This window comes from Mesoplodon bidens, assembly GCF_964165515.1.
Source record: "Mesoplodon bidens genome assembly, chromosome: 1".
NCBI classification, from domain to species: Eukaryota; Metazoa; Chordata; class Mammalia; order Artiodactyla; family Ziphiidae; genus Mesoplodon; species Mesoplodon bidens.
In genome coordinates, this window is record NC_138176.1 from 46226547 (window position 1) to 46254024 (window position 27478).

A 27478-nucleotide genomic window follows, 5' to 3' on the forward strand; every position below is an offset into this window, starting at 1 on the left:
CTGTATAGAGAACAGGTGGAAGAGAAACAAAACTGGCTCTCAGCGACTGTTCCCAGCAGTACCTGAGAAACAGGTAACTTCTGTTCCAGAGAGAGCAGAGCTGGTGGTGGTATTCCTAGCAGGGCGGCCTCTCTGCTCACCTCACTCAGCCAGGGCCAAGTTCAGCGACTACAGACTCCGGAGTCCTGACACATGCCCTGCTCCATCATGCCACACTCACCAGGAATGCCTGAATCTTTTCATCGAACCCTTCCTTTTCACTCTACTCTGAAAATTTCTGGCCAGATCAGTGTGTCAGTTTCTCCAGGGTCTTGATAAACTGCCCAGATGGTTGCTTTGAGTCTGTCAAAGACTCAGCACATTCCACCTGGTCCCAAGAAGCTCTTCAGTCACCTCTTTTACTTGCTCAGCAAACCTCTCCAGAGACTTCTCCAAATGTCTTAATTCCTTAATTCAACTTCTTCCCCTGGACCATTCTTTTTCCCCATTAACATCATCCAGCAACCATTCTGTATTCCAAGTGCTGAGAATGGCTGCTCCATGTCCTTAAATATGAGTTTCTGAAAGAAGCGCAATCCCTCTCATAAAGTCTGTATCATTTGAGTTGGGTTTGTCAGGTGCAGGGTGGGAGGTCGTTCTATGCAGAGAGAATGCATTGTGCAAAGACATGTGACATTAATTAACTATAATGTGTGAGCTAAAGACGGAAAGGAGGCATTTAGGGACAAACTGAGATGGGTATTTTGCAGTAAGCTGAGGCATTGGACTTCCATGATACAAACCAGTAGAGGTTTTTAAGCAATGGAGTGATTTGACTACTGCGTCTTTTAGCAGTATGTAGGATAACGTGGAAGAGGGAGAAATTAATGCCAGTGTCCTGGCCTTTTGAATGAAATTGCCCTGACTGTAGCCTCTGCGTAAGTGTGTGTTTTTGTTATCTACGGAGTGATGATGGACTGTCCTATCAGGACTGTCCACTTAATGACCCTGCAGGTTTTTTCTGGGCTTCCTGGTAGTGAGCTACCTGCAACTAGTGCTTCCCCGTAGTGGGAGCAGCTGAGCATGGCCTCACTTCCTACATGATACTATCCAAATTCTATCAGCTTGGGAATGCAACTCCCCAAAGCAGCTGATGCCCAAGCTCAGACTATTTCTCCCCTATTTACAAGGACACTCTCATGCTTGCCCTATAAAAGGGAAGAGCAATGTTTGGGGTAGGGCTCCACTTTCTGGAGCACAAAGATGGTGCATCAAGCTAGCCCCAATACACCTCTCTACAGGATGATATGACCTTGCTGGTGTGTTTCAGAAACCTCTTTGCCCCACAGTACTTCAAACTTCCCCCAGCTGATTTGACCATGGGTGGCCAACTAACCCAAGTCAATCTATATATACTTTGCTCACTAGCTGAAAATGTATAGCCTGGAGTAAAAAGATGAGTTGTGTCAATGGAATTCTTCCTTTTAGGGAGATAAATAGGGAGTACCAAAAGGCTTGGCCATTTAGCAGCAGGAGCAGTTGCTTGAAGAGTGTCGAAAAGTGGGCTAAGGGTGGTGGGAGCCTTGTACAAGAGAAGTTAAGGCGGAGCTGGAAAAAGGAGGGCAGGCCAGCGTGCAGAGAGAAGCGAGACCTCAGGGAAAGGAAAGTAAGAGAGTAGCCAGGCTCCAGACCAGTTTTAGTTTTTATGTTTATTTTGGGTGGGAGGGCGGGGAGGGGGAATGACAGGCTTCTAAATTAAGTTTCAGATTCCATTAATTATTTCTACCATTCTTTCACGATCCTATTTCCCTAGACATTTTCTTTTAAGTTACATGAATGGATTTTTGCTCCTTGCTCTTTGTAAGCCTTTAGAATGCTATGGTAGCTATTGTTCTGGACTTCCTGAAAAGCTTTCCTCCAGCCCTCACCTGGTAACACATTCTGATTCCTGGCCACAGGGTAGGAAGGTGCACATGTCCAGTAGACTTTTGGACATAAAAGGCTGAAACTGGGGTGACAGTTTGGTTGGAAAGACAGATTTTAAAGGCATCATCATATAGACAAAAACAAATAAGGAAATAATTGTTATACAGCACTTTCAGCATATTAGGTACTGTGTTTGGAACATTACATTAATATCAGTGAATTCTTACAATAACATATCTAGAGATTATTATCGCTTTGGACATGAGGAAACTGAGGCTTAGAGAGTTTATGTAGCTACACGGTCACACAGTGGTAGGGGTCAGAGTTGGGATTCCACTCCAGGATAGGGGGTCAATCTACAAAGCCCAAGCTCCTCCAGCCGTGCTGGGTGGCCTCGCAGGACATGGGAGGACACGAAGTCTACTTTCTAGGAAGATAGTGATGGTGAGAGATCAGGGATTGGAACTCCAGGGCACTCTAACTCCTGAGAAGAGGAGCTGGTAACAGAAAAGAGCAAGTCAGAGAAGTAGAAGATCCAACCAACCTGGTGCTCGGGGAAGCGGGAGGCGGTGAGCGTTTTGAAAAGCGAAAGGGTAGCCAGCAATTAAATGGGTCAAAAACATCACAGAGGAAAAGGAGTGAATTGGATTCGGGAATTAGAAGCTCAAGCTCAACTTTGGTGAAAACCGAATTCTGCTGCTGAAAGCAGAAGGCAAGTTTTAATGAGCACACAAGTTCATAAGAACTGGGGGAGTGAGGAGTGCGAGTAGACTATGTGGGTTGAGCAGGTATTGTACTGCCAACGGAAAAGAGGGAGCCAAGAGTGAGGACGAAGCTCAGAATTCAGAGTTCCAAGGAGGAGCAGACATGCGAGATTAGCGTCGGACAGAAGAGGCGCCTTTTGAAACAGAAACTAAGGAGGTAAGTAAGGCGTCATAACTGGAATGGGTCTGTGCATGTGTGAGAAATTTAGGCAATTCATATATTTGAGAACAGTGAAATCTGTAAAGGTAAAAATAACGAGACGAGCTGTAGCACATATTCGAATCCGGTACATGTTTTTCGAGCTAATTTGTTATCCTCATTTTACAGATTGGGAACTCCAGGTTCAGTACCTTGATCAAAATCCAACTGCAGGGACCAGCTCCAGAGCCGGCAGCTCTGAGCCCACGCTGTGGGTCGAGGTCAGCGGTGAGTACCAGCCCGGCCCGGGGCGGCGGCCGAGCAGGGCGCAGAAACTACACTTCCCAGTGTGCCCGGCGGGGCGGGGCGGGGCGGGCGCAGGCTCCTTCCCAGAAGCAAAAGCGGAAACAAAAGAGTCTCGCCGGCGTCCCCGCCCGCACACTCGCGCACACTCGCGCTCGGGCGCCCTAGGAAGAGGCACCGGCACCCGGAGCGAGCCAGAGAGCGGCGAGCTGGGGATTCACCCGGCTGAGCCAGCCGAGGAGCCGGCGAGCCGGGCCCGCGACGACCTCACGCCCCCGAGCCCCGCAGCCGCCCCCAGCCGGCCGGTATCCCCGCCGCCCTCCCTGACCCATGGCGCTGAAGCGGATTCAGAAAGTGAGTGCCGGGGCCAGGCCTGGGGCGGCGGGTCGGGCTTCGGCCCCCTGCCCACGCTGACCCCGGCGGTGGCCTCGAGAGACGCGCCGGGAGGGAACGTGAAGGGAGGATGGGCCGGGGCGGGGACCGGGAACCAGAGACGCCGGCGGGGCCAGCGGGCACCCGACAGGTGAGGTGGGAGCAGCGGCAGGTCCCGTGTGCTGGAGGTGCGTGGAGGCAGGGGGCCCGCTGTGCCCTCGCGCCGGAGCTGAGCCCCGAGCCCAGGCTGGAGAGCCTCCTTGGTCTCCAGACCTTCCCGCAGTCTGTGCTGCTCGGTCACTGCTGGATTTTGCCCTACACCCGGCTAGTTTTGGCCCTTGTCATGCTGCTTTCTCCACGCTGTTTCTTAAGCCCGTCCTCTTTATGTGCTTGCCTCCCCGGGCTCTCGGGAGGGCCTGGGCCTGCAGCCTTCCTCCGCGGAGCTGTTCGGTTTGTTCTTTCTCTCCTCTGCGGTTGGCTGTTGCTCAGATCCCCGAATGGGCTGGAAAAGCTCTTTTGGGGCCGGGAAACCAGGAGAAACCTCCTGCCCCTTCTATTTTGGTGCCTCTCCTGCTGCCACTTTAGGTCACATAGCTGTAGTGAAAACATAGTTGCTGATACACAACAAGATGACCTCCTGGCTGTGATTCATCGTGAGTCAAGCCAAGCAGGTTTTTTTTCCCCTCGTGATAAACTTATATGTAAAGTTTGAGACACAACCGAAGCTGCTCCAAATTAAATTGTTTGATGCTTTGACACATGGCTATAGAATGAGGAAGAAATGTGTATGTTCATTAAACAAATATTTATCCATCCCAACTCAGTGTTAGGAATTATCTTCTCTTGCATAATGTTTATTGCTACCATCTCTAATGTGAACATCTTACAAAACTGAGGTTGGGGCATTTTCTTTCTCTTCACTTTTATTTCTTTTTGGGTTATCTCGTCTGTTCACTGACACAAGTTTTAGGTTTTTACTGTTATGGTTCATGTGGAGAACACTGAGAATTTGTTTTTTTTTTAATGGGTAGCGCGTTCAGCAAGTTAAGCCAACAATGGACAGCATGTTTTGCAAAGAATTTCAAAAGAAATCCTACCAAAAATTTGTGTCAACTTTTTCAGGCATGAATCCACAGAGCAGTGATAGAGATGTATACATTGTATTCTCGGTTACCCTTGTACATCTTCTGGTACAGAGGACAGCAACTTTCAGACCCAGCCAGTTTGCCGGGGGTGGGGGAGAGGTCAAATACTAAATCTGTGAAATACTGTTATTTTTTTGTGCCTTTTAAGGTTCCTCTCACTACAATACACATAGCTAATCATCAGCATTTATTGATTAATGTGTTTTCTGATTTGAAGATAATGCAATTACACATTTTTTTCATGTAGATAATTCTAATTTTGAAGCCACACTGAGCATCTTTGCCATGCCTTGTGTACTTATTAATGATGATGTAATGTTGGCTCACATTTGAGGTAAACACATTCTTCCAAGGAAGTCTTAAGATTCCATTTCCTTCTTCCCTAGTTGTGAGAATTTTTCACAAGACTTTGCACATCCAGTAGCTTTTAAATAGCATAGAATTTGTCCACAGTAAGTAGGCATTCAAAGAAAATTGACACTATTTGTAAATATACTGGGCAATTATCAATCACCATGCTAAGCCAACATATTTGGCTTATATTTATAATATGGCATATATGAAAATCATATTTTTAGTAGCTATTAGTTATTATTAGTTTATAACAGTTGTCTGTAAAAAAAAAAGAAATTTGGGATCACATAATATCTTATCTCTGCATATCAATCTTTGGCTTTTCTTCTCTGTTATCAGAAAAGTTGACCTATACAAATCTATTTTCCAGCCATTCTTTCAACTTCAGGAGGCATTTTATTTGATTCCCCACTTTTCCTCTTTCTTTACCTACCTCCTTGACTAGGAGCAAATTCCAGGGGAGCTGTGCTGTTTGCCATATGAACAGTTAAGTTACAAAGCTGTCTTTGATATCATCAGTTTACAGATTCTTTCTGAATCTTGCATGCTTCAGAAAGAATACACGTAATTAACTTTCGGCCTTTCTTTAAAAATGTAATAAAGTAACACTGTCAGGTACCTTCCAGGTCATTGGGTTGTGATTTTCCTGTACCTACAGTGGCAAGCTTTAGAACTGTGCAGAACCTTAAAGAACTCTGCAGGAGTGGAGTGGGGTGGAGGGCAGGGGAATAGCTTATAGGCAGTGGTCCCCAACCTTTTTGGCACCAGGGACCGGTTTCGTGGAAGATAGTTTTTCCATGGGGGGTGGTAATGCGAGCGATGGGGGGTATGGTTCAGGCTGTAATGCGAGCGATGGGGAGTGGCAGATGAAGCTTCGCTCGCTGGCCCATTGCTCACCTCCTACTGTGCGGCCTGGTTCCTAACAGGCCATGGACCGGTATCCAGTCCGAGCCTGGGGGCTGGGGACTCCTGTTATAAGGTAGTGTATCAGAATCACCTGTGGGACATTTTCAGACTGTCCCCACTGCTGTAAATGGAGAGATGTTGAATCCCTCAGATGCGCTGGGGTGGAAAGAAGGTTGTGAACCACTGACTGACATTCTAGTCTACTCTCCTTATTAGAGAAGGAGCTTGAGGTTTGGAGTGGAGTGCTTTGTCCAGGTTAATCTCTTAAGAAGTGATTTGGCATGTTTTTAAAAGTTCATAACTTCACTTCATCTGAAAAGATTAAAGATAGTTGAATTAAAATTGTATGAATATACAAAGCATGTGGATATGAGTGCTCAAAATATATTTTTATGCTAGAGTATGCTTAATGATTTAATACTCTGATTTGGACATCCAATGCCAGTTTTGCATTTCGGCTCATAAATTTACAGACCCATGCCCTATTTTTAGACACAATGGAAGATGTTGTCACAGTCACCTGAATCACTAAAGGGAAAAAACTTGAACAAAGTCTGAGGAAAGATCCCCTAAAACATGTCTGAAAAAAGAGGGCAGTTTTTCAGCTGGACATTTATTATTTTCTAGAATTAATTTTGAAGTGTTTATTCTATGAATACTCTTTTAATACCTTGGTAAACTTTTTTTGGAAATCATTTTTAAAAATAATTAATTAATTAATTTTGGGCTGCATTGGCTCTTCATTGCTGCGCATGGGCTTTCTCTAGTTGCAGCGAGCGGGGGCTACTCTTTGTTCGGTGCGCGACCTTCTCATTGTGGCGGCTTCTCTTGTTGTGGAGCACGGGCTCTAGGCTCATGGGCTTAAGTAGTCGTGGCTCGCAGGCTCTAGAGTGCAGGCTCAGTTGTTGTGGCGCATGGGCTTAGTTGCTCCGTGGCATGTGGGATCTTCCCGGACTAGGGCTCGAACCCATGTCCCCTGTGTTGGCAGGCAGATTCTTAACCACTGCGCCATCGGGGAAGTCCCTGGAAATAATTTTTTTAAATTATAAATGTTATATCACAATACTGAATGTCTTGAAAACCAGAAAGGGAAACAAAAAAAAAAAAAAGGAAATTCTAACACAGTTATCATCTTAGTATATTTCCCTCTAGATTTGAGTTTTGTTTTGCAAATATAGCAACACAGATGACTATTCCTCAGTGTATAGTTCTGCCGCCAAAATGGAATATTTGTATTTTTAATAGTCAATTTAACTTAAAATGTATATATAAATATAAATTAAAATACTTTATAAGTGCTCTGAACTGTTGAATTTTTTGATTTGTACACTTCCGCATTAAACTATTTTATGTCAGTCTAGAAAACCTTAGGATACTTCAAAAAACAAACAGAAAAAAACCCCCAGCCCTTTGTGGATGGAGCATCAAATGGGAGAAGAAGCTCTGGTTTCTGTTCCTGGCTCTGTGACTTACCAGCTTGTTTCCCTATCCATACAGTGATGCTGCTGATAAGTACAACCAGCATGTATAATATATAATGGTTCCTCTGTGCTAGATACTGTATTAAGTGCTTGACATATATTAATTGATTTAATCATTAGTGGGCCCAAGAGGTAGAAATGATTATTATCCCCATTTTACAGACGATAAAACTAAGGCATAAAGATGTTGAGTAATGTACTCAGAATCACATTCTGTAATTGTAAGTGGCAGCACTAAGAGTCCAAACCAGACAGTTGGCTCCAGAGTCCCTGCTTTTAACTATTTCAGTATATCCAGGTAGACTCACATCTTCTATCTATTGTACTTAAACTGAAGGACATAGAGTCAAATGAGTTTATGGATGTAAGTGTTTTGCAAACTGGAATATTCTGTACAAATGTAATGTGGTATTATAATTAAGACCTTGGCATATTTAATCATTTTCACTGATGCATCACTCAGCTTGTTGATTATGCATTGTAAGTTTTTGCTCTGAGGTAATGTGCACTAGACCGGTTAACATGGTAAAAGAATAATGTAACTTTGTTCATCTTTATTCCATCACTTAAAATGTTTCTCCTCCAAAAGGATTTAGAAAAATTGGTGTAACTCATAAATGTTCTGTCAAAAGTATCATTTTATTGTGAGGTTTTCATTTGAGAAAATGGTTTACGAATTGATCTAGCTATTTAGTTCCTATAATGGCTTTGAAGAGTAGTCAACAGTTCAGATTACACAGATATATTAGAAAGACTTTCAGATTACAAGATTAAGTCTAAGACTCCAGGTTCCTTCAGTAAAAAAGGATATGACTTCTAAAAACATTTTAAAAAGAAAGAATACACTATTCATGCTTCTTGGTAGATAAATGGTTTGCCTTGAGATGAAAGGAAGAAAGTGTTCTTTTTCTAAAAAGCCACTGTATGCATTTTTCTGCTTTTAAATCTTTGTAATTAAGTTCAATCTTCCTTTTGCCGCCAAGATCATATATTTTTCTTCCTTTATCACAACAAAGGTGTAAAAAGATTAGATAACCTGTCCTAGTTTAAAAGTTCTGAGGTTCCTTCTCTGTGGAAATAAATAGCATAGATCTAATAAGGCTGTTTATGCCTGTTTTAGGAAGCCAGGCACATGTTATAAAAACCAAACCTAGCAGGATGTGGGATCGCTTCCAGCAAAGCAGAATAGCATCCTTATTCATTTTAGTTCCCTGAAATACATGTAGGAAACGTATTTAATGAGCACCGCTAATCAAAATGATCAGCCTAATACTTTCCATCAAACTGAGTTAATGGTTGTCTGTAATGTATTAGCTCCCCCCACCCCTTTTTTAAAAAGTGGGTAAACTAATGCCATGTGTAATTAAAAAATTAAGTATTGAGATACTTGTCCTCTCTCCTCTTAACCCTGTATGCTGGATTAAAAAATACTGGAATATATAATATAACCCAGATTTGCAGGGTTTCAGGATTGGAGGGGTCCGTAGACCACCTCAGAACAAATGAAGGCCAAACAGGTTCTGATGCTGGCCTGCTTTGATCTAGATGGCCTCTGAGAAGCTGAGGGGTTTTTTTTTTTTGCATTTAATTTGGTCTTGGGATGAATCTGTGAAGGTTCAGTTACATACATTAGACAGTAGTAAGAGGCTCCTGTGTTCCAGGAGTTGTCCGTAGTATGGGGAGGAAACCATCCTGAACAACTCCATCTAGCACTGCCTGTTGGATCACACCATGCTCTGCAGCTTCCTGTCTTTCCTCTTTCTGGATGTTTCCCCCACTGTTCTGTATTCATATTATCCTGTTTGCATGGCTCTTCTCCTTCACTGACAGCAGATTGCTTATTAGATTCCTAGTCTTCTTTCAGATTTAGGAAAGCCTTTCTAACTGGGGTGAGGTGGGGGGGTTGTTCCTTCACCTTAAACTTCATTAGCAGTAAAATTAACCTATGGTTCTCACTCCAGGTGGCCACCCTCCTTTTGTGAGCAGTTTGGATTGCTCTAGAGGTAACCCAGCAGACTTGGTGGCCTGGGCTCATTGTTCTTCTCTAAACCAGTAAAACTCTTTATTTTTTTAAAAAATGTATGTTGATTACACTATTTTTAAAAATTAATTATTTAATTTTTGGCTGAGTTGGATCTTCATTGCTGTGTGTGGGCTTTCTCTAGTTGCGGCGAACTGGGGCTACTCTTCATTGAGGTGCACAGGCTTCTTATTGCAGTGGCTTCTCTTGTTGCGGCACACGGATGCTAGAGCACGCGAGCTTCAGTAGTTGCAGCACACGGGCTCAGTAGTTGTGGCTCACGGGCTCTAGAGCACAGGCTCAGTAGTTGTGGCACACGGGTTTAGTTGCTCCGCGGCATGTGGTGTCTTCCCAGACCAGGGCTTGAACCTGTGTCCCCTGCATTGGCAGGCGGATTCTTAACCACTGCGCCACCAGGGAAGTCCCATAAACTAGTAAAACTCTTGCTGGTGTTTTTGCTTCCCCCAAGTTTTGATGTGTTGTATTTTCATCTTCATTTAGTTAAAAATATTTTCTAATTTCCCTTTTGTTTTCTTTATCGATTCTTGAGTTATTTAAAAATATTTATTTCCTAAGTAATTGGAATTTTACAGAGCTTTCTGTTATTGATTTCTAATTTAATTCCATTGTGATCAGAATATCTGTTATTATTTGACTCCTTTAAAATTTTTGAGGCTTGCTTTATGGCCCAGAATGTGGTCTCTATTTTTTACTTACACAATGATAACGTCCTTCCGGTGTTCAGCATAGCTTTTCAATGAACAATGTTCAGTAACTTCTAGTGTTCATTTTGCCAGTGTCTGTTTGGTGTCTGGTAGAGCCTAGGCTATGTTTAAGGAATGAATGCCAAACTAAGACATTTACACCTTGCCAATGTCTTAGTGTCTTCTCGCACTTCTATGAGCTTTCAGAGCAGGGGTGACAAAATCAGTTTGGGGGGACACAAACTGAATTTTAAAAAGTGGAATAGAAAACATTAGTGCTTTGGGTATAGTAATGGTGTTGTTTCATGAAATCTTTGTTTTAGTTATGTATATGTATTCCTCTGCGTGTATGTGTTATGGTGTACTAGGTTGTGGTATATAATGTTTTTCTTATTATGACATGCTGTAAGGAAAGTTTGAAAATCACTGTCCCATAGCATAAGATCTTTAGGTAAAATCACTATTGTCAAAAATACATGTCATATACATATATGTGTACATATGTATATAGAGAGAAAACAAATGAACCTATATACATACATACAAGCACACATACACAGATATAGATTCACACACATTGTAAAATGTTCTAGTCTTAGAACGTTTCTGTTTGATACAAACTGTCAATGCTCCTTGTTTTCTACTACAAGTAGCAGCATTTTATAGTCACTGATGTACAACTGCAGTGTTCAAGAATAGTACTGGGTGATATTAAGAGAGATTAATTACTTAATTATGAAAATACTTATAAAGTACCTATTATGTGCCAGTTATTAGGAATAGAACTGTAAGAAGGTAAATATTTGGTACATATTGGTAGATAGGTTTGTGTTTTAAGTGGGTTTTGAGAAATAGGCTGCTACCTTTTTTCTTTTTCCCTGAAGCACCATCTTTCTTGGTTACTGTGAAATAAATAGTAACTTTTGATATTGTAGCATTTAAAATGTTCTGTGTGGGCTTCCCTGGTGGCGCAGTGGTTGAGAATCTGCCTGCCAATGCAGGGGACACGGGTTCGAGCCCTGGTCTGGGAAGATCCCACATGCCGCGGAGCAACTAGGCCCGTGAGCCACAACTACTGAGCCTGCGCGTCTGGAGCCTGTGCTCTGCAACGAGAGGCCGCGATAGTAAGAGGCCCGCGCACTGCGATGAAGAGTGGTCTTGGCTTGCCGCAACTAGAGAAAGCCCTCGCACAGAAACGAAGACCCAACACAGCCAAATAAATAAATAAATAAATAATTTAAAAAAAAAAAAAAAAGTTCTGTGTTGCATGTTCCATCGTGTGTCAAAATTCTATTATGTATGTAATTTCCTATCATGTTTTTCTCGCCTTTCAGTGTCTTTGAACACAGACCCTCTCAAAGCTTATGAAGTAATGTACATTTCTAACCATTTATAAGAAAGAAGGCTCCTGGGAAAAGATAATAAGAATTCCTTTTCATTTCTTCATTTGTCACACTTTTGTTTCTCTTGAGCATGACTGAAAAATGTGCAAATGGCCTTCATTCAGTACTGGAGTATTGTTGGCTCCAATGTCGACTGAAAATAATGTGCTCTAGTTATTACAGCCTTGAGGTGAGTATTGTTTTGGAGTGGGAAGAGTGCTGGAGTGGAAGTCAGATGGTCCGAGCCTGTGTCCTGGCTTTGGCTTTGTGACCTTGGCCAAGAAACTCATAGTCTTTATTTTCTTTATCTAGAAATATAATGAGTTGAACTAGATAACTTCTGTGGTCTTTTCTGACTTACAATTTTAAGCACATCTAAATAATGTTATTTGCTGTTTTCCTTTTGTCCAGCAAACAGCAAAAATGGTCACAAAAATAAATATTGAGCAGTGACACTGCTCTACTGCTGCATGAAACTTGAGTTAAAATTGTTTATTTTAAATTGTCAGAACTGAAATAAATGTGGGCATCTTAATGTATAATATAAGATGAATGAGTCTCTAAAGGTATATTACTTTTTGATTAAAGAGCATTTATTTGAGATGCAAATAAGATGTATTTCTGTTTTTGTATGGGCAACATAATGTGCTTTTCTAATTCCATTTAGCATCCATCTGTTTCAAAGGTGTCTTTTGTACTTAAAAGATTATTTTATCCACATATTTAGACAGCTCCCTTACACAACTGCTTTACATGTAGTAGATTTTTTAGATTCAAGTTAATGCACTTATGGAGCACCTTATGTATATAAGGCATATACAAAATGTGATAAGGAGATATATGGAAAAGCAAGGTATAACCAACATTATCTAAGAAATTTTAAACTAGTAAGGTTATGAGATGCACCATAACAACTAGGTAGACTTAGGAAAGTGCCATAAGGAAAATACAACATTTGAGCAGGAGGGGAGTCAAAAGGTGGGAGAGGCCAAATTTATTTGGGGGAAATTAGGAAAAATTCTACGGAAAAGGTGGAATTGGATATAGGTTTGGAAGAATGAGTAGCATTTTTTAAGACGGGGAAGCTAGGTTCATAGAGGAAGCTACAGAAATGAAGGCACTGGAAAGTACATGGCTTGTTTGGAAAGGAACAGATAATCATGCTTTTGGGAAGCATTCAGAAAATAGTAGACCATAAAAGTTCATACTGTGGAGGGCCTTGAAGACCCATGCTGACAAATGTGTACTTAATGCAGGAGTTGGGGGATGCCATTGAAGATTTTTGAGTAAGGAAGAAACATTCTTAATCCTATTGCTAGGTATACATTCTTGCCCTCATAGAACACAAGATTCTTTACTGTTTGTAGTTATAGATTTGTAGTACATCATGAAAAGGGAAGTACCAGAGTGCCATGGGAATATAGCAGGGACCCTTTGGAGGGTTCAAGGAAAGCCGCCCTAAGGAAATGATGTTTAAGATGAGACATGAGAGTGAAAGTTGGGGAGGGGGTGGTGATTAGGAGTCTTCTATCTGAAAGGAAATCATATTTGAAACTAGAAGCAAGACAGCATTTTGGGGAATTGAAAGTCACTGTGACTGGTGCAGAGAATGTTGGGGGAAAGTGTGGGGCTAGAGAGCAGTCAGATCCTGGAAACCATTTTAAGGATTTATAAATCTTCTATTAAGGCTAATGAAAAAACATTGAAAGGGTTTGACATGGTACTTCAAGAATATGATTTTGACCACAGTGTGTTGGTAGAGAAGTAGGAGGACAACAGGTCAGTTAAGATAGCATTACACTTGTTCAAGTGAGGTCCAGGAGGGTCTGAGCCAGCCTGGTGGCAGAGGGCATTTAGAGAAGGGGATATGTGAGGAAAATTGTGGGTGTTTGTACCACCTGGCCTTTTTGAATTGGTCTGACCCACCGTACCTCCCCCTGCTTGGCCTTTCTAGTCAGATCTCTAAGGCTCAGTAATCTGGGCAGTCTCTTCAGACCCCTCCATCTACTGGCCAGTTCTTTAATAGTGTCTCCCCGGTTCAAACCTTTGGTTTCTTATCCTGAAATGTCTCTCCTCTGGCTTTTCTCCAACTCTTCTGCCCTTTGGACCTCAGTTTTTCTATAGGATGGGCCTCCTTCTGGGACCCTTTCAGTGGGAGGACCTGGACTAAAGGAGAATCTAAACAACTTGGTACTGATTTGTATAGACGATGGGGCATGAAGGGAAGAAGGAATCATGGTGATCTCAAGGTTTAGAGTTTGGGTTCCTGGAATAAGTTCATTTTTACCATAATACTTCATAAAGTAGATTCAAATACAATTTTTTACTGGGATACCTTGGATTTGTCTAAAATATATTTTTATTTATGTAATTCCTATGATGGAAATATTACATATAAAGGGAGGTTATTGAGTCTTCCCTTTAAAAGGAAGCCATGTTTTAAATTACAGGCAAGGTAGCATTTTGGGAAATTGAAAGTCATATTATGGCTGCTCTAGAGAGCACTGGGGGAAAGTGGTTTCAGATCTGAGACATTGGGTAGATAATGTCCCTAACCTGACCTCAAACATTTATTCTAAATTGTGCTCTTTATAGTTCAGATTTAATAAATATTACTTTGATGTGGCAAAGTCAATAGTGTCATTGCTTTCTTCATCATCTTCCTTTTGTGTGGAATTTGGCTGCATTATCATCATTATTTTTAATAAACAGTCTTTGCCAGAGATACCTGATCCAAAGAGACAGCGAAGCAGCCAGGACCAGTTTATTGAAGTGAATTTGGTTCCTATAACTTAATTAATTGAATGTCATCAGCATTTTGAAGTCTTCAGGAAAGAATCTTCACAGTTTAAAATAAAGATTTTTTTTTTTTTTTTTGCGGTACGCGGGCCTCTCGCTGCCGCGGCCTCCCCCGTTTTGGAGCACAGGCTCCGGACGCGCAAGCTCCGCTCACGGGCCCAGCCGCTCTGCGGCGGCATATGGGATCCTCGCGGACCGGGGCACGAACCCGCGTCCCCTGCATCGGCAGGCGGACTCCCAACCACTGCGCCACCAGGGAAGCCCCAGTTTAAAATAAAGATTTTTTAATTCAAGGGTTTAGAGAGTTTCTGTATTCAGAGACATTTCTGAGAATTGTTTGACATCTCCCTATTGAAATAGCTCTAGTCAACTGGATAAGGAGATCAGAGTCTGAATTATAAGCCCATGAAGTGTTTATTTACAGACAAACCAATTATAGCTCATATATCCCTTTAGAGACAACATCAAAAATGCAATCCAGTAAGAATCACTGTCTTGTTTTAGAAGTTTTGATATAAAGATGGTTGTGTCACATTAATTAATTGCCTGTTGAGCCAGGATTTTTTTGGGGGGGCATTTATTTTAAGAGCCAGGATTTTTGAAATAATGCTTTCATGTGCTTTGGATTCAGTAATTTAGATTTTGGACTGTAAATCAGTCACTATGCATGGGCTGTTTAATGTCGTTTACACACACCCAGTGGGGTATATATTACATCTGTTATGGAGATTTAGACTTTCTGAATGTTGAAACTAGAGAACAACAAAGCATTTTCAGTCTGGTCAGCACAATTTTTTAGAGAATATTTACTGCATAGTGTCATATTAAGTATGATGGTAAATAAGGAAACTGAGTTGTTAGCTTTCCTTCTCCACTGTTCAGATTGGCCTGTTACCCTTCGGGGAGCTGAGAGATTAATGCAGGCCTCTCTGCTCTTACATTCCCTTCTTTGTTTCCTTTTATTTGTTTACTTTCTTTGAATTAGGCTGCCTCATCTACTTTTAGATTTTAAGTCCCCTAGAGGCAGGGACTGTGTCTAGGTTGGTTTTATGGAGAACACTCAGCATATTGTGGGGATGTTATAAACATGCCATCTGTGCCAATTTAAAATTCACTTTCAAGCCTCTCAGTACTATTCTTTGTGTCTAGTTCGATATAGAAATCTGAACTAGACTAGAGGTGCTTAGCCATGTAAGGCTATATGAATTCCTTAAGTACATGTTTTTGTGGACTCATAGTGCCAGTCTAGGGACACTATCTAGATAGGGACAATATCTTGTAATCTGCCTTTCATTATTGTATCTTGTATTTTTATTTTGAAATTTAATTAGTTTTTTTATGAGTGTCAGATTGGAATAGAAAACTGCTTCATTGATACAGACTGTCTAGGGGCATACTTTCACCATATTGATGATATTTATTGCATGGTCTATGTTTAAGTATAAGATTGGTTTGTTTTAAGCTTATTTTGTCTAAAAGGAGAAGACAGAAGTTAAAACTATGTATTTCAATTTTCCATTTAAAAAGCCACCGGAAATGAAATTGAAAGATACACAAAATACATGTATGCACACAGCGTGTTTACTATAACGAGTTTTTTTCATATATGGAGTTGTAGCTAGTGTCATTATTTGATAGCCATCTTTTACATTATATGATTTCTCTCTATGTAACTGGCAGTAGAATTGCTGGGTCATGTTCACCTTTAATGATTACTGTCAGATTTTTCCTCTTCCACCTCTTCCTCTTCCCGTGACATATGAGAGTTCCAGTAGCTTCACATCTTTGTCAACATTTGTACTTTTCTTCTTTTTTTATTTTCACCATCCTTTGGAGGTTGTAATGACATAGTATTTTGGTTTTAATTTGCATTTCCTTGATGACTAATGAAGCTGCAGCCCTTCCCATATGCTTGTTGGCCATTTGGATACCCTCTTTTGTAAAGTGTTTATTCAAGTCTGTCTTTGAAAAATTGACCTATAGGAATTTTTTTTAACATATTCTGGATGTGAGCAAAAAAAAAAAGAGTTCCTTTTTTTTGTATAGTTTGAGGTGGGGGATGTCAAGGTTCTTTTTTTTTCCTTTTCCTTTTTTAAAATACATTTATTTATTTATTTTTGGCTGCATTGGGTCTGGCGAGTGGGGGCTACTCTTCATTGCCCTGTGCAGGCTTCTCATTGCAGTGGCTTCTCTTGTGGAGCACAGGCTCTAGGCATGTGGGCTTCAGAATTTGTGGCACATGGGCTCAGTAGTTGTGGCTCTTGGGCTCTAGAGTGCAGGCTCAGTAGTTGTGGCGCACAGGCTTAGTTGCTCCGCAGCATGTGGGCTCTTCCCAGCCCAGGGCTCGAACCCATGTTCCCTGCATTGGCAGGTGAATTCTTAACCACTGCTCCACCAGGGAAGTCTCTTTTTTTTTCTTTTTCTATATGGATACCCAGTTGACCTAGCACCACCTATTGAAAAAATTTTTCCTTTTCCCTCCACTAGAATGTCACTGTGTTCACTTTTAATTTTTGAATTCCAAGTTTGCCATTTTCTTTCCATTTTCACCACATTGATGAAGTTAAAATAAGTGCTCACGGTACCACTCAGATGTCAAACACCATCACTTTTGTTTCTACATCAGAAGTGCTATTTGTTTATTCAAAACAGTGATAATATCCTAAATTGGGTTTAAAGGATATGCTGTCCATTTCTAAAATGTGCAGCTTTCTGTAATGGAGCTTTGTAGAGCCCCAGGGAGCACCACTCACATTGAAATCTATGTGAATGGCTCCCCCTGGAGTTGGTGCACATGGCCTGTGGGGCAAATGCAGCAGCCCTGAGTGCTGCTTGTAATAACTGGCAAATTATAAAAAAACAAAAACAAAAACATGATCTTGGGACTTCCCTGGTAGCACAGTGGTTAAGAATCCGCCTGCCAATGCAGGGGACACGGGTTCGAGCCCTGGTCCGGGAAGATCCCACATGCTGTGGAGCAGCTAAGCCCGCGAGCCACAACTAATGAGCCCATGTGCCACAACTACTGAAGCCCGCGTGCCTAGAGCCCGTGCTCCGCAACAAGAGAAGCCACTGCAATGAGAAGCCCGCGCACCCCAACAAAGAGTAGCCCCCGCTCTCCGCAACTAGAGAAAGCCAGCATGCTCCCAGCAATGAAGACCCAATGCAGCCAAAAATAAATGAATAAATTAATTAATTAAAATAAATAAGTAAATAAAACATGATCTTTTTCTATGCTCCAGCAATCCACGTTTTAACAAACGAGGGTTATTTGTGTTCGAATACTGTGGTGTGCCACAAGTTTAAAGGAGTGGAGTAAGAAAGAAACTCTGAGGCAATCCATGTGGCTTTTCAGAATTTCCCAGCTCTTACAACCTTTTAATGTTTCATATTTGAGTTTATTTTTTATTTAGAAAGTAGTTTATTAATTTAACAAAAAAGAAAGGAAGTAGTTTGTGTCAGTCAAGATATTTTATACCAGTCCCTTCCTAGATCACACTTCTGTCCTAGGAGAAACTTTCTTTCTAGGACTCCCTTGAGTGATCTAAACTTTAATGAACACATTCAGAAGGTGACCCTTGAGGCTCGTAGCTACTCTTATATGTATTTTCTTGGAGGCACAACTACTTGTAAGTTTCTAAGGATCCAGAGGACCTCTTTCCTATATCTTTTAAACTATTGGGTTGACCAAAAAGTTCATTCACTTTTAAGTAAAAATAAAAGGCACGTTTTTCATTTTCATGAAGAACTTTATTGAACAAGGAATTCACTAACCGAACGAACTTTTTGGCCAACCCAATATATCTTATAAAGTTACTTTTTTCCACAAATAAATTCTCCTTGAATTTCATGCCCCAGTTCAATCATCAACAAATGTGCCTGACTAGTGACTTGTGAGGATTTTTATTACTATCATAATCGTATACCATTAAAATAAATGTTTAAAACATTGGAGTTGGGACGAGAGTATAAAATCAGAGTCATGATCCCTATTAGAAAGGATGTGGAAGTGCTTAATAAACTCCTGCTATAATTAGTTCAACTGGTTAAATTGAGCTTGGAACAAGTAAGAAAAAAACCCCTCAGTCCATGCCACAGACTGCAGCTCTGAGTATGCGTAGCTCTGTCACCAAGCATTGCCAGTGTTTGGAAGACAGCTTAACTTTGAGACTAGGTCAGCTCAGCACAAACCCCTAACTCCTCTTGGAAAAGCAGCCCAAAGCTATGTCCTGAAAGTAGGTCAGCAGCATCTTAAATAAACAATAAGGATGGCATATTTAGAGTTTTGAGGTCTTCTAAATCAGAAGAACCACAACAAAAAAGACTCACAAGAATTTTGTGTGGCTTTGGACACTTTGCTAGAATATCATAATTCTGTAAATTGAAAATAGTTGTGGCAGTGGCATGTGTTTTTGATACCTTAATGATTAATATTCTTTTGAGGTTCATTTCTAGATGTTATTATATGTTATTTAAAAGGCCACCTCAGTCTTTTTTAAGTGACCTGCACGATTCTCTCTTAACACCTGTTATTAAGATTTTTTTTATTATATGCAGTCCGCATATCTACATAGGGGAGTAATTAATTCTGATTCTATCGCCAAATCTAATCATTTACATTTTTAAAATAAATTTATTTATTTTATTTTTTTATTTTTGGCTGCATTGGTCTTCACTGCTGCGCGTGGGCTTTCTCTAGTTGCTGCGAGCAAGGGCTACTGTTCATTGTGGTGTATGGGCTTCATTAGTTATGGCTCACAGGCTCAGTAGTTGTGGCACACGGGCTCAGTAGTTGTGGCTCGCAAGCTCTAGAGCGCAGACTCAGTAGTTGTGGTGCACGGGCTTAGTTGCTCCATGGCATGTGGGATCTTCCCGGACCAGAGCTCGAACCCATGTCCCCCGCATGGACAGGCAGATTCTCAACCACTGCGCCACCAGGGCAGCCCCTGCATTTCTAAAAAATAGAAATTTGAGATATCTATGCTCTGCTGATCACGCTATTCCTTTTTTTTTTTTTTAATTGGAGTACAGTTGCTTTACAATGTGTTAGTTTCTGCTGTACAGCAAAGTGAATCAGCTATACGTATACATATATCCCCTCTTTGTTGGATTTCCTTCCCATTTAGGTCACCATAGAGCACTGAGTAGAGTTCCCTGTGCTGTATGGTCGGTTCTCATTAGTTATCTATTTCATACATAGTAGTGTATATATGTCAATCCCAATCTCCCAATCCATCCCACGCCGCCTTCTCCCCTTGGTATTCATATGTTCTCTACACCTGTGTTTCTATTTCTGTTTTGCAAGTAAGTTCATCTGTACCATTTTTCTAGATTCCACATATGTGCATTAATATAGGATATTTGTTTTACTCTTTCTGACTTACTTCACTCTGGATGACAGACTCTAGGTCCATCCACATCTCTGCAAATGGCACAATTTCATCCCTTTTTATGGCAGAGTAATATTCCATTGTATATATATACCACATCTTCTTTATCCATTCGTCTGTTGATGGACATTTAGGTTGCTTCCATGTCCTGGCTATTGTAAATAGAGCTGCAACGAACATTGCAGTACATGACTCTTTTTAAATTATGGTTTTCTCTGGATGTATGGCCAGGAATGGGATTGCTAGATCATATGGTAGTTCTATTTTTAGTTTTTTAAGGAACCTCCGTACTGTTCTCCATAGGGGTTGTATCAAGCTATTCCTTAAATTGTATTGTTTAACTCAAACAGTATCAAGCACCTTATATGAAAAGCATTGTTCTAAGTATTGTGGAGGAATTCATGAATAAATGCAAAAAAGTCTTAGTTTTAAAATAATATTCTGGTAGAAGAGGAAAGGGAAGGAGGAAATTAGAATTTCTTGAGCATCTATTATACATGCCAGGTATTAAGCTAGTTACTACACTTATATGTTTTCATTTAATTCTCAGTATAGTTCTTCCAGTGATGTTCCCATATGAGGCACTTGAGCAAGAGGTTAAGTGAGTTGCCCAAGGTCACATAGCTAGTAAGGGTCAGTAGCAAGGCCAGGTCTGACTCCAAAACTCATATTTTTAAAGTGGTCATTGAGAAGACAGCCACTGTTAAGGAGAATGGATAAAATTTGGGCACAGGGAGTTAGAAGGAAGGTTATTTTCAGAGAAGGAAAATTATGAAGGTCAGAAAACTTTAGCCATGTACAGGGAACATCCAAGTACGCAGGCTAGACCTGACTAGATGGTTCTCAAACTTTTTGGTCTCGGGACCCCCTTATATTAAAAGTATTGAGTGCCTCAAAGAGCTTTTGTTTGTATAAGCTATATGTATTAATATTTACCATATGAGAAATTAAAACAAATTTAAAAATATTTAGTAATTTAAAAATAACAATAAACCCATTTCATATTAACATAATAACATTTTTATTAAAGATAACTGTATATTCCAAAACAAAAAAAAGTAGAGTGTCATTGTTTTATACGTGTTCAGATCTCATTATAGTCAGGCTTATAAATGACAGTTGAATTCTCACATCTGCTCGTGCATTCAATCTGTTACAGTATCAAATATTCTTAAACTGGAAAACTCCACTGTATACCCATGAGATAACTGAGAGTGAAAAAGGCAAATATCTTAGTTTTATTATGAAATTAATTTTGACCTCGCAGACCTCCTGAAAGTGTTTTAGAAAACCCAAGGGCATTCTTTGGAGAATTATTGGGGATGTTTGTGAAGGGGAACCCAATTGAAAGTGTAGGGTTAGGACTAGATAATGAATAGAGTTGGTTGAGTTTGGTCTTTAATAAGCAATGGGGAGCCACTGACATTTTCTAAGCAGAAAAATGAAATAAACCGCGCTGTGCTTTTAGAAGATTGTTATGCAAGTAATTCATAGAGTATTGGGAAGCAATTATAGTTGAACTGTAATTGATTTTTGAAGTAATGTAATAGGTATTAAGGTAGAATATATTATACTGTTCCTCTGACAAGATGAACTAGAGAAAGGGGAGTCAAAATAAGCGTGGTGACTAGGAGACTAATAATCCCATTAATAAATATAGGGAACACAGGAAAAGAAGCAAGCTTGGGAAGGAAGATAGTGAATTAAGTTTTGGAATATGTAAAAAAAAGTTTTACATTATTTTTTATTCTGAAATAATTTTAGTCTTACAGAAAATTTGCAAAAATAGTACAGAAAGGTCTCATATATCCTTCACCTAAATTCCCCTAATTTTTACAATATATATAACCATTGTACATTTATCAAAATGAGGAAAGTAACAGTGATACAGTACTGTAAGCTAAACTACGGACCTAATTCAGATTTTACCAGTTTTTCCACTGTTCTTTTGCTGTCCAAGGATCCAATCTGGGATCCCACATTGGATTTAGTTGTTGTGTCTCCTTAGTATATATATATATATATATATATATATATATATATATATGTCCTCTAATCTGTGACAGTTCCTCAGTCTTTCCTTGTCTTGCAAAAATTTTTTTTAAAAAAGAGAGAAGATGCTTATAATATATGTAGTGGGGAAAAAACAGTGTCATTTCATCTGTCTTAAAATGCATAAGAACCTGAGTAAAACCATTATTTTTTCTTTAAAAAGTTGAAAAAATTATTGTAAAAAATTGAAACAGGGCTTCCCTGGTGGCGCAGTGGTTGAGAGTCCGCCTGCCGATGCAGGGGACACAGGTTCGTGCCCCGGTCCAGGAAGATCCCACATGCCGCAGAGTGGCTAGGCCCGTGAGCCATGGCCGCTGAGCCTGCGCGTCCGGAGCCTGTGCTCCGCAACGGGAGAGGCCACAACAGTGAGAGGCCCGTGTACCGCAAATAAATTAAAAAAAATTTTTTTTAAATTGAAACAATGTAAAAGACATAAATAAAAAGTGGCAGCCCACTGCCAGATATAACTACTGTTAATAGTTTGGTGTGTATTCTTTTATTTTCTATGCATGTATATAGTATTATGGGATCTATTGAGCATACTTCTGCCACATATATTTTTCACTCAAAAACTATATTATTTTTGTACAACGTTCTTTGATGTCAACATATACATATCTCATTCTTTTTAGTGGCTGTAGTATCTCATAGTATGGTTATGTCATAGAACCATTCCCTTATTGATGGGCCTTTAGGTTATCCTCAGTCTTTCATAATTATACAAAATGCCTCACTAAACATCCTTATATATATATCTTTGTCTCTTTGGATGATTATTACTAGGAGGTGAAATTCCTGCATCAGAGATCATATACATTTTCCACTTTCACAATTATTGCCAAATTTCCCTCCAAAAGGTTCTATCTCAACTAACACTCCCTCCAACAGCAAGTGACATGCTTATTTCCCACCAAAGCCATGGATGGAGGTATTCTAATACGGTGACAGTGGTTTGGTTTGGGTAATGTCCTTATGGGTGTTTGACTATTTATACATTGCTCTCTCTTGTTTTTCCCTACAAAGCACTGTTTTGCTTTGTTTTGCTTTTGTAACACACACACACACACACACAATACTTAATTAAAAATGAATGGTTTTAGAAAGAGAAAAACAAATACCGTATGCTAACGCATATATATGGAATCTAAAAAAAACGGTACTGATGAACCTAGTGGCAGCGCAGGAATAAAGATGCAGACAAAGAGAATGGACTTGAGGACACAGAGGGGGAAGGGGAAGCCTGGGACGAACAGAGAGAGTAGCATTGACATACATACACTACCAAATGTAAAATGGAATGCTAGCGGGAAGCTGCTGCAGAGCACAGGGAGATCAATTTGATGCCTTGTGATGACCTAGAGGGCTGGGATAGGGAGGTTGGGAGGGAGGCTCAAAAGGGAGGAGATATGGGGATATATGTATCCATATAGCTGATTCACTTTGTTGTACAACAGAAACTAACACAACATTGTAAAGCAATTACACTCCAATAAAGATGTGGAAAAAAATGAATGGTTTTAAATGCTTTGTCTTTGAGACCTTTAACTGTTAATCAGCATGGGATAATTTGGATCTTATGAGGATCTTATGGACTTGAGCAACTTGTATAATTCAGTGTTAATTCTTAAAGAGTGGAGAGAAGAGCAAAGGAAGAGATTACTGATCCTAGCATTTCCTTTTGAAATAACATAAGAATCATTAAATTATTTTTAGTACTCCATATGTGGCTGTGATGCTAGAAGTAGATAAATAAGAATGCCAGTTATGGTAGAGAAAGCATAAATCAGGTAATTGGGTGATTTCTGAAAAACTTTGAGTAAACTAAATCAAAAGGGAGAAGTATAAGTGGTCCTTGATTTCTTGTGTTTGTCTAAAAGTATACTGGCTTCTGAATAGACTAAGAGCAAAAAGGTGGGGTTTTGATTTGTTTGGTTATAGTTTTTGTTTGTTTTGTATTTTCACCTCCTTAGCACAACTCATAATTTTTCAGTTTTCAAATTTAAGGTCTCTATTTTTGTAGGCAGGGGAGGGTGTGTATTGTGCCTTTTGTTTTCTGTTGGTCATTCTGTCTGTGCATATGCACCATAGTTTCAGTTGCATATTTCCAAACAGTGTAATAGGGCATATTTCCAGACATTTTTTTTTTTACTTTTTATTTTATATTGGGGTTTGGCGATTATCAATGTTGTGATAGTTAAAGGTACAGAGCAAAGTGACTCAGCCATACATATACATGTATCCATTTCTCCACCAAACTGCCATGCAGGCTGCCACATGCAGGCTGCCACATAACATTGAGCAGAGTTCCCTGTGCTATACAGTTGGTCCTTGTTGGTTATCCATCTTAAATATAGCAGCAGACACATATCTTGATAAAAAGAACATTAGAAATTTAGACCCTCCTAAAAAAGTCTAGGATGCGTAAGTTTCCTCACCAAAGCACTTGTGTCAGTATTAGTAGTAATTTAATGATTGATGTGACTATTAAGAATGTTTGATGTACCATCAGCCTCTTTCCTATAAGTGAGCTTTAAATAGACAACTTAAGAACCTGGCCTTGGCTTCACAGAGAACATGGTCCTGAGAAAAGGAGAAAGGCTGTGTGAGTTCACTGCTCAGAGCCCAGGCACGGAGCTTAGCATGTCCAGCTCTGTGCTCCCAGCTCTTCACTTTTTCTACCCACCTGCCTTCCTTTTAAAAATTAAAACAAAGCTTTTAAATTCTGATTATGATGTACATGTATAATGTATAATATATGATATAATATATGTTCACTCTAAAACAAGTAATAAAGTATTGAAAGTGATAAATGACAAAGTAAAGGCAACTGTAATCCTCAGAAAAAAAAAAAGAAAGAACCTGGCCTTGGGACTTCCCTGGTGGTCCAGTGGTAAAGAATCTACCTTCCGGGCTTCCCTGGTGGCACAGTGGTTAAGAATCCGCCTGCCAATACAGGGGACATGGGTTCGAGCCCTGGTCCGGGAAGATCCCGCATGCCGTGGAGCAACTAAGCCTGTGTGCCACAACTACTGAGCCCGCGTGCCACAACTACTGAACTCCCTGCTCCTAGAGCCCGTGCTCTGCAACAAGAGAATCCACGACAATGAGAAGCCTGCGCACCGCAACAAAGAGTAGCCCCCACTTGCCGCAACTAGAGAAAGCCCTTGAACAGCAACGAAGACCCAGTGCAGCCAAAAATTTAAATTAATTAATTAATTAATTAAAAAAAAAAAAGGAATCCCCCTTCCAATGCAGGGAACATGGGTTCGATCCCTGGTCAGGGAACTAAGATCCTACATGCCGCGGGGCAACTAAGCCCATGCGCCACAACTACTGAGCCTGTGTGCCTCAACTAGAGAGCCTGTATGCCACAAAACTAGAGCCCACACGCTCTGGAGCCCACGCATTACAACTAGAGAGAGAAAACCCACACGCGAAAACTAGAGAGAAGCCCCGCGTGCCACAACGAAAGATCTTGCATACTGCAACAAAGATCCTGCATACCGCAGCTAAGACCCACGGAGCCAAAAAAATAATAATATAATTAATTAATTAATTAATTAATTAAATTTGAAAAAAGAACCTGGTCTTTGCAGCAGTTCAGTTGTTAGATTTTATCTGTCTCATTCTTAGGTCTAACTTCTATCAAAAGGTAAAATCAGGACACAGAAATATAAGAACATGATAATGAGTATTTTTCTATACTATTTTGAAGGGATTTGAAAGAACAGTCTGACATTTGAAATTTGAACACAATTCAGGGCTATTCCATGTAAAACATGGTTTTGGGTTTTTTTATTAGTAAACAAAATAAATTTGTATGTATTTATGTATGATTTACTCGCATATACATTACTCCGTAAAATACATACATGCAAATCATTACAGTTTTTTAACCACAATTAGAGATTATTTTCTTTTTCTTAATTATATTTAATTGAAGTGTAGTTGATTTACAATGTTGTGTTAATTACTGCTATACAACAAAGTGATTCAGTTATACATATATATATGTATATATAGATATATATACACACATTATTTTTTTTAAATTTATTTATTTATGGCTGTGTTGGGTCTTCATTGCTGCACGCGGGCTTTCTCTAGTTGTGGTGAGTGGGGGCTACTCTTCATTGCTGTGCGTGGGCTTCTCACTGCCGTGGCCTCTCCTGTTGTGGAGCACGGGCTCTAGGCGCGTGGGCTTCAGTAGCTGCAGCACGTGGGCTCAGTAGTTGTAGCTCACAGGCTCTAGAGCGCAGGCTTAGTAGTTGTGGTGCACGGGCTTAGTTGCTCCGTGGCATGTAGGATCCTCCCGACAAGGGATCTAACCCATGTCCCCTGCTCTGGCAGGCGGATTCCCAACCACTGTGCCACCAGGGAAGTCCCTATACACACATTCTTAGATATATATATTCTTTTCTATTATGGTTTATCATAGGATCCTGAATATAGTTCTCTGTGCTATACAGTAGGACCTTGTTGTTTATCCATTCTATATATAAAAGCTTACATCTGGGGCTTCCCTGGTGGCAATCCTTAATATGGTGTATATTGTTCTCAGTTTTCTACCTACTCTTTCATCCTCATCTTATGCCACTCTACCTCACGTTACTCATTTATCCCAAAACTGACTCCCACTCATCCTTTTGATTTCAGCTGAAATGTCACTTTCTCAAAGACATTCCCTTATCTTTGTAACTAAATTAGGTTCTTCAGTTCTAATATGTAGTCTTTTATATTGAATTTACACCTTTCATAGTTGGTGGTGATCATTTCCTTCCCAGCTGAAGGTAAATTATTTCCCCAAAGTCATAGAGCTAGTTATGGTAGGATTGCAATGCCAGCCTAGGACTGGCCAACTAAAGCTGTGCCATTTCCATGATCCTTCCTTTGCTTCCTTGAGAGCAGAAAAGAGCATATGAATCAATGTGCTAGCCTTTAAAATATGGCCCAACTGCTCTCCTTTCTTTCCATTTAACCTTCATGTTGTTCCTTAAATATCCATCTCTCTGTGAGCCTTCACTCTCCCAAATTAGACTATTAACTGGTTGAAGTAGGATCTGTTTTTTATATATTATACACCTAGCATTTACATAAGTTACCCTGCATATGATACTCAAAAGTAGTTTGTCTTAGAGATGCTAAAGAAACACAATTTTTTAATCCATTTAATTTTTTCAGGGTTTGGAGCTATCTCATGAAGGAATTTAATACCTCATTCCATACTCTACCCATCAGTGACAGAGTATATTTTATTTTTTTTATTTTTATTTTTTTTGCGGTACGTGGGCCTCTCACTGTTGTGGCCTCTCCCGTTGCGGAGCACAGGCTCCGGACGCGCAGACTCAGTGGCCATGGCTCACAGGTCCAGCCGCTCCGCGGCATGTGGGATCTTCCCAGACCGGGGCACGAACCCATGTCCCCTGCATCAGCAGGTGGACTCTCAACCACTGCGCCACCAGGGAAGCCCAACAGAGTATATTTTATGTGTCCATATTGTGAATAGAACTGCTTAAAATGATTTTTAAATGAGTAGTTTGTGTCTTAATGGATTATTATGCTTGTTTCACTGGAAAAGAATTAACCTTAAGTATTTTTGCTTTGCTTCAGGAATTGAGTGATCTACAGCGCGACCCACCTGCTCACTGTTCGGCTGGACCTGTGGGAGATGACTGTAAGCTTTGCTCTCTTGCTAGGATTTTGCTACCATTAATAATACAGGTTTGAACACTTGTTAATGACTCCAAAACTCCTTTGTTTGT

At 40.3% G+C, this 27478-nt stretch overlaps 1 protein-coding gene across 3 annotated transcripts in view; it reads left to right on the plus strand.

Moving 5' to 3' along the window:
- The first annotated feature begins 3217 nt into the window (after nucleotides 1-3217).
- Nucleotides 3218-27478, plus strand: part of UBE2D1 (ubiquitin conjugating enzyme E2 D1) — a 32412-nt gene continuing 8151 nt past the window's right edge. The window contains exons 1-2 of one of the 3 annotated variants that reach the window (XM_081223620.1): nucleotides 3218-3465; nucleotides 27327-27390. In XM_081223620.1, coding sequence (XP_081079746.1) covers nucleotides 3442-3465; nucleotides 27327-27390 — 88 coding nt within the window. In that variant the 5' untranslated portion in view covers nucleotides 3218-3441. The other 2 variants (XM_081223619.1, XM_081223621.1) reach the window with 2 other exon arrangements.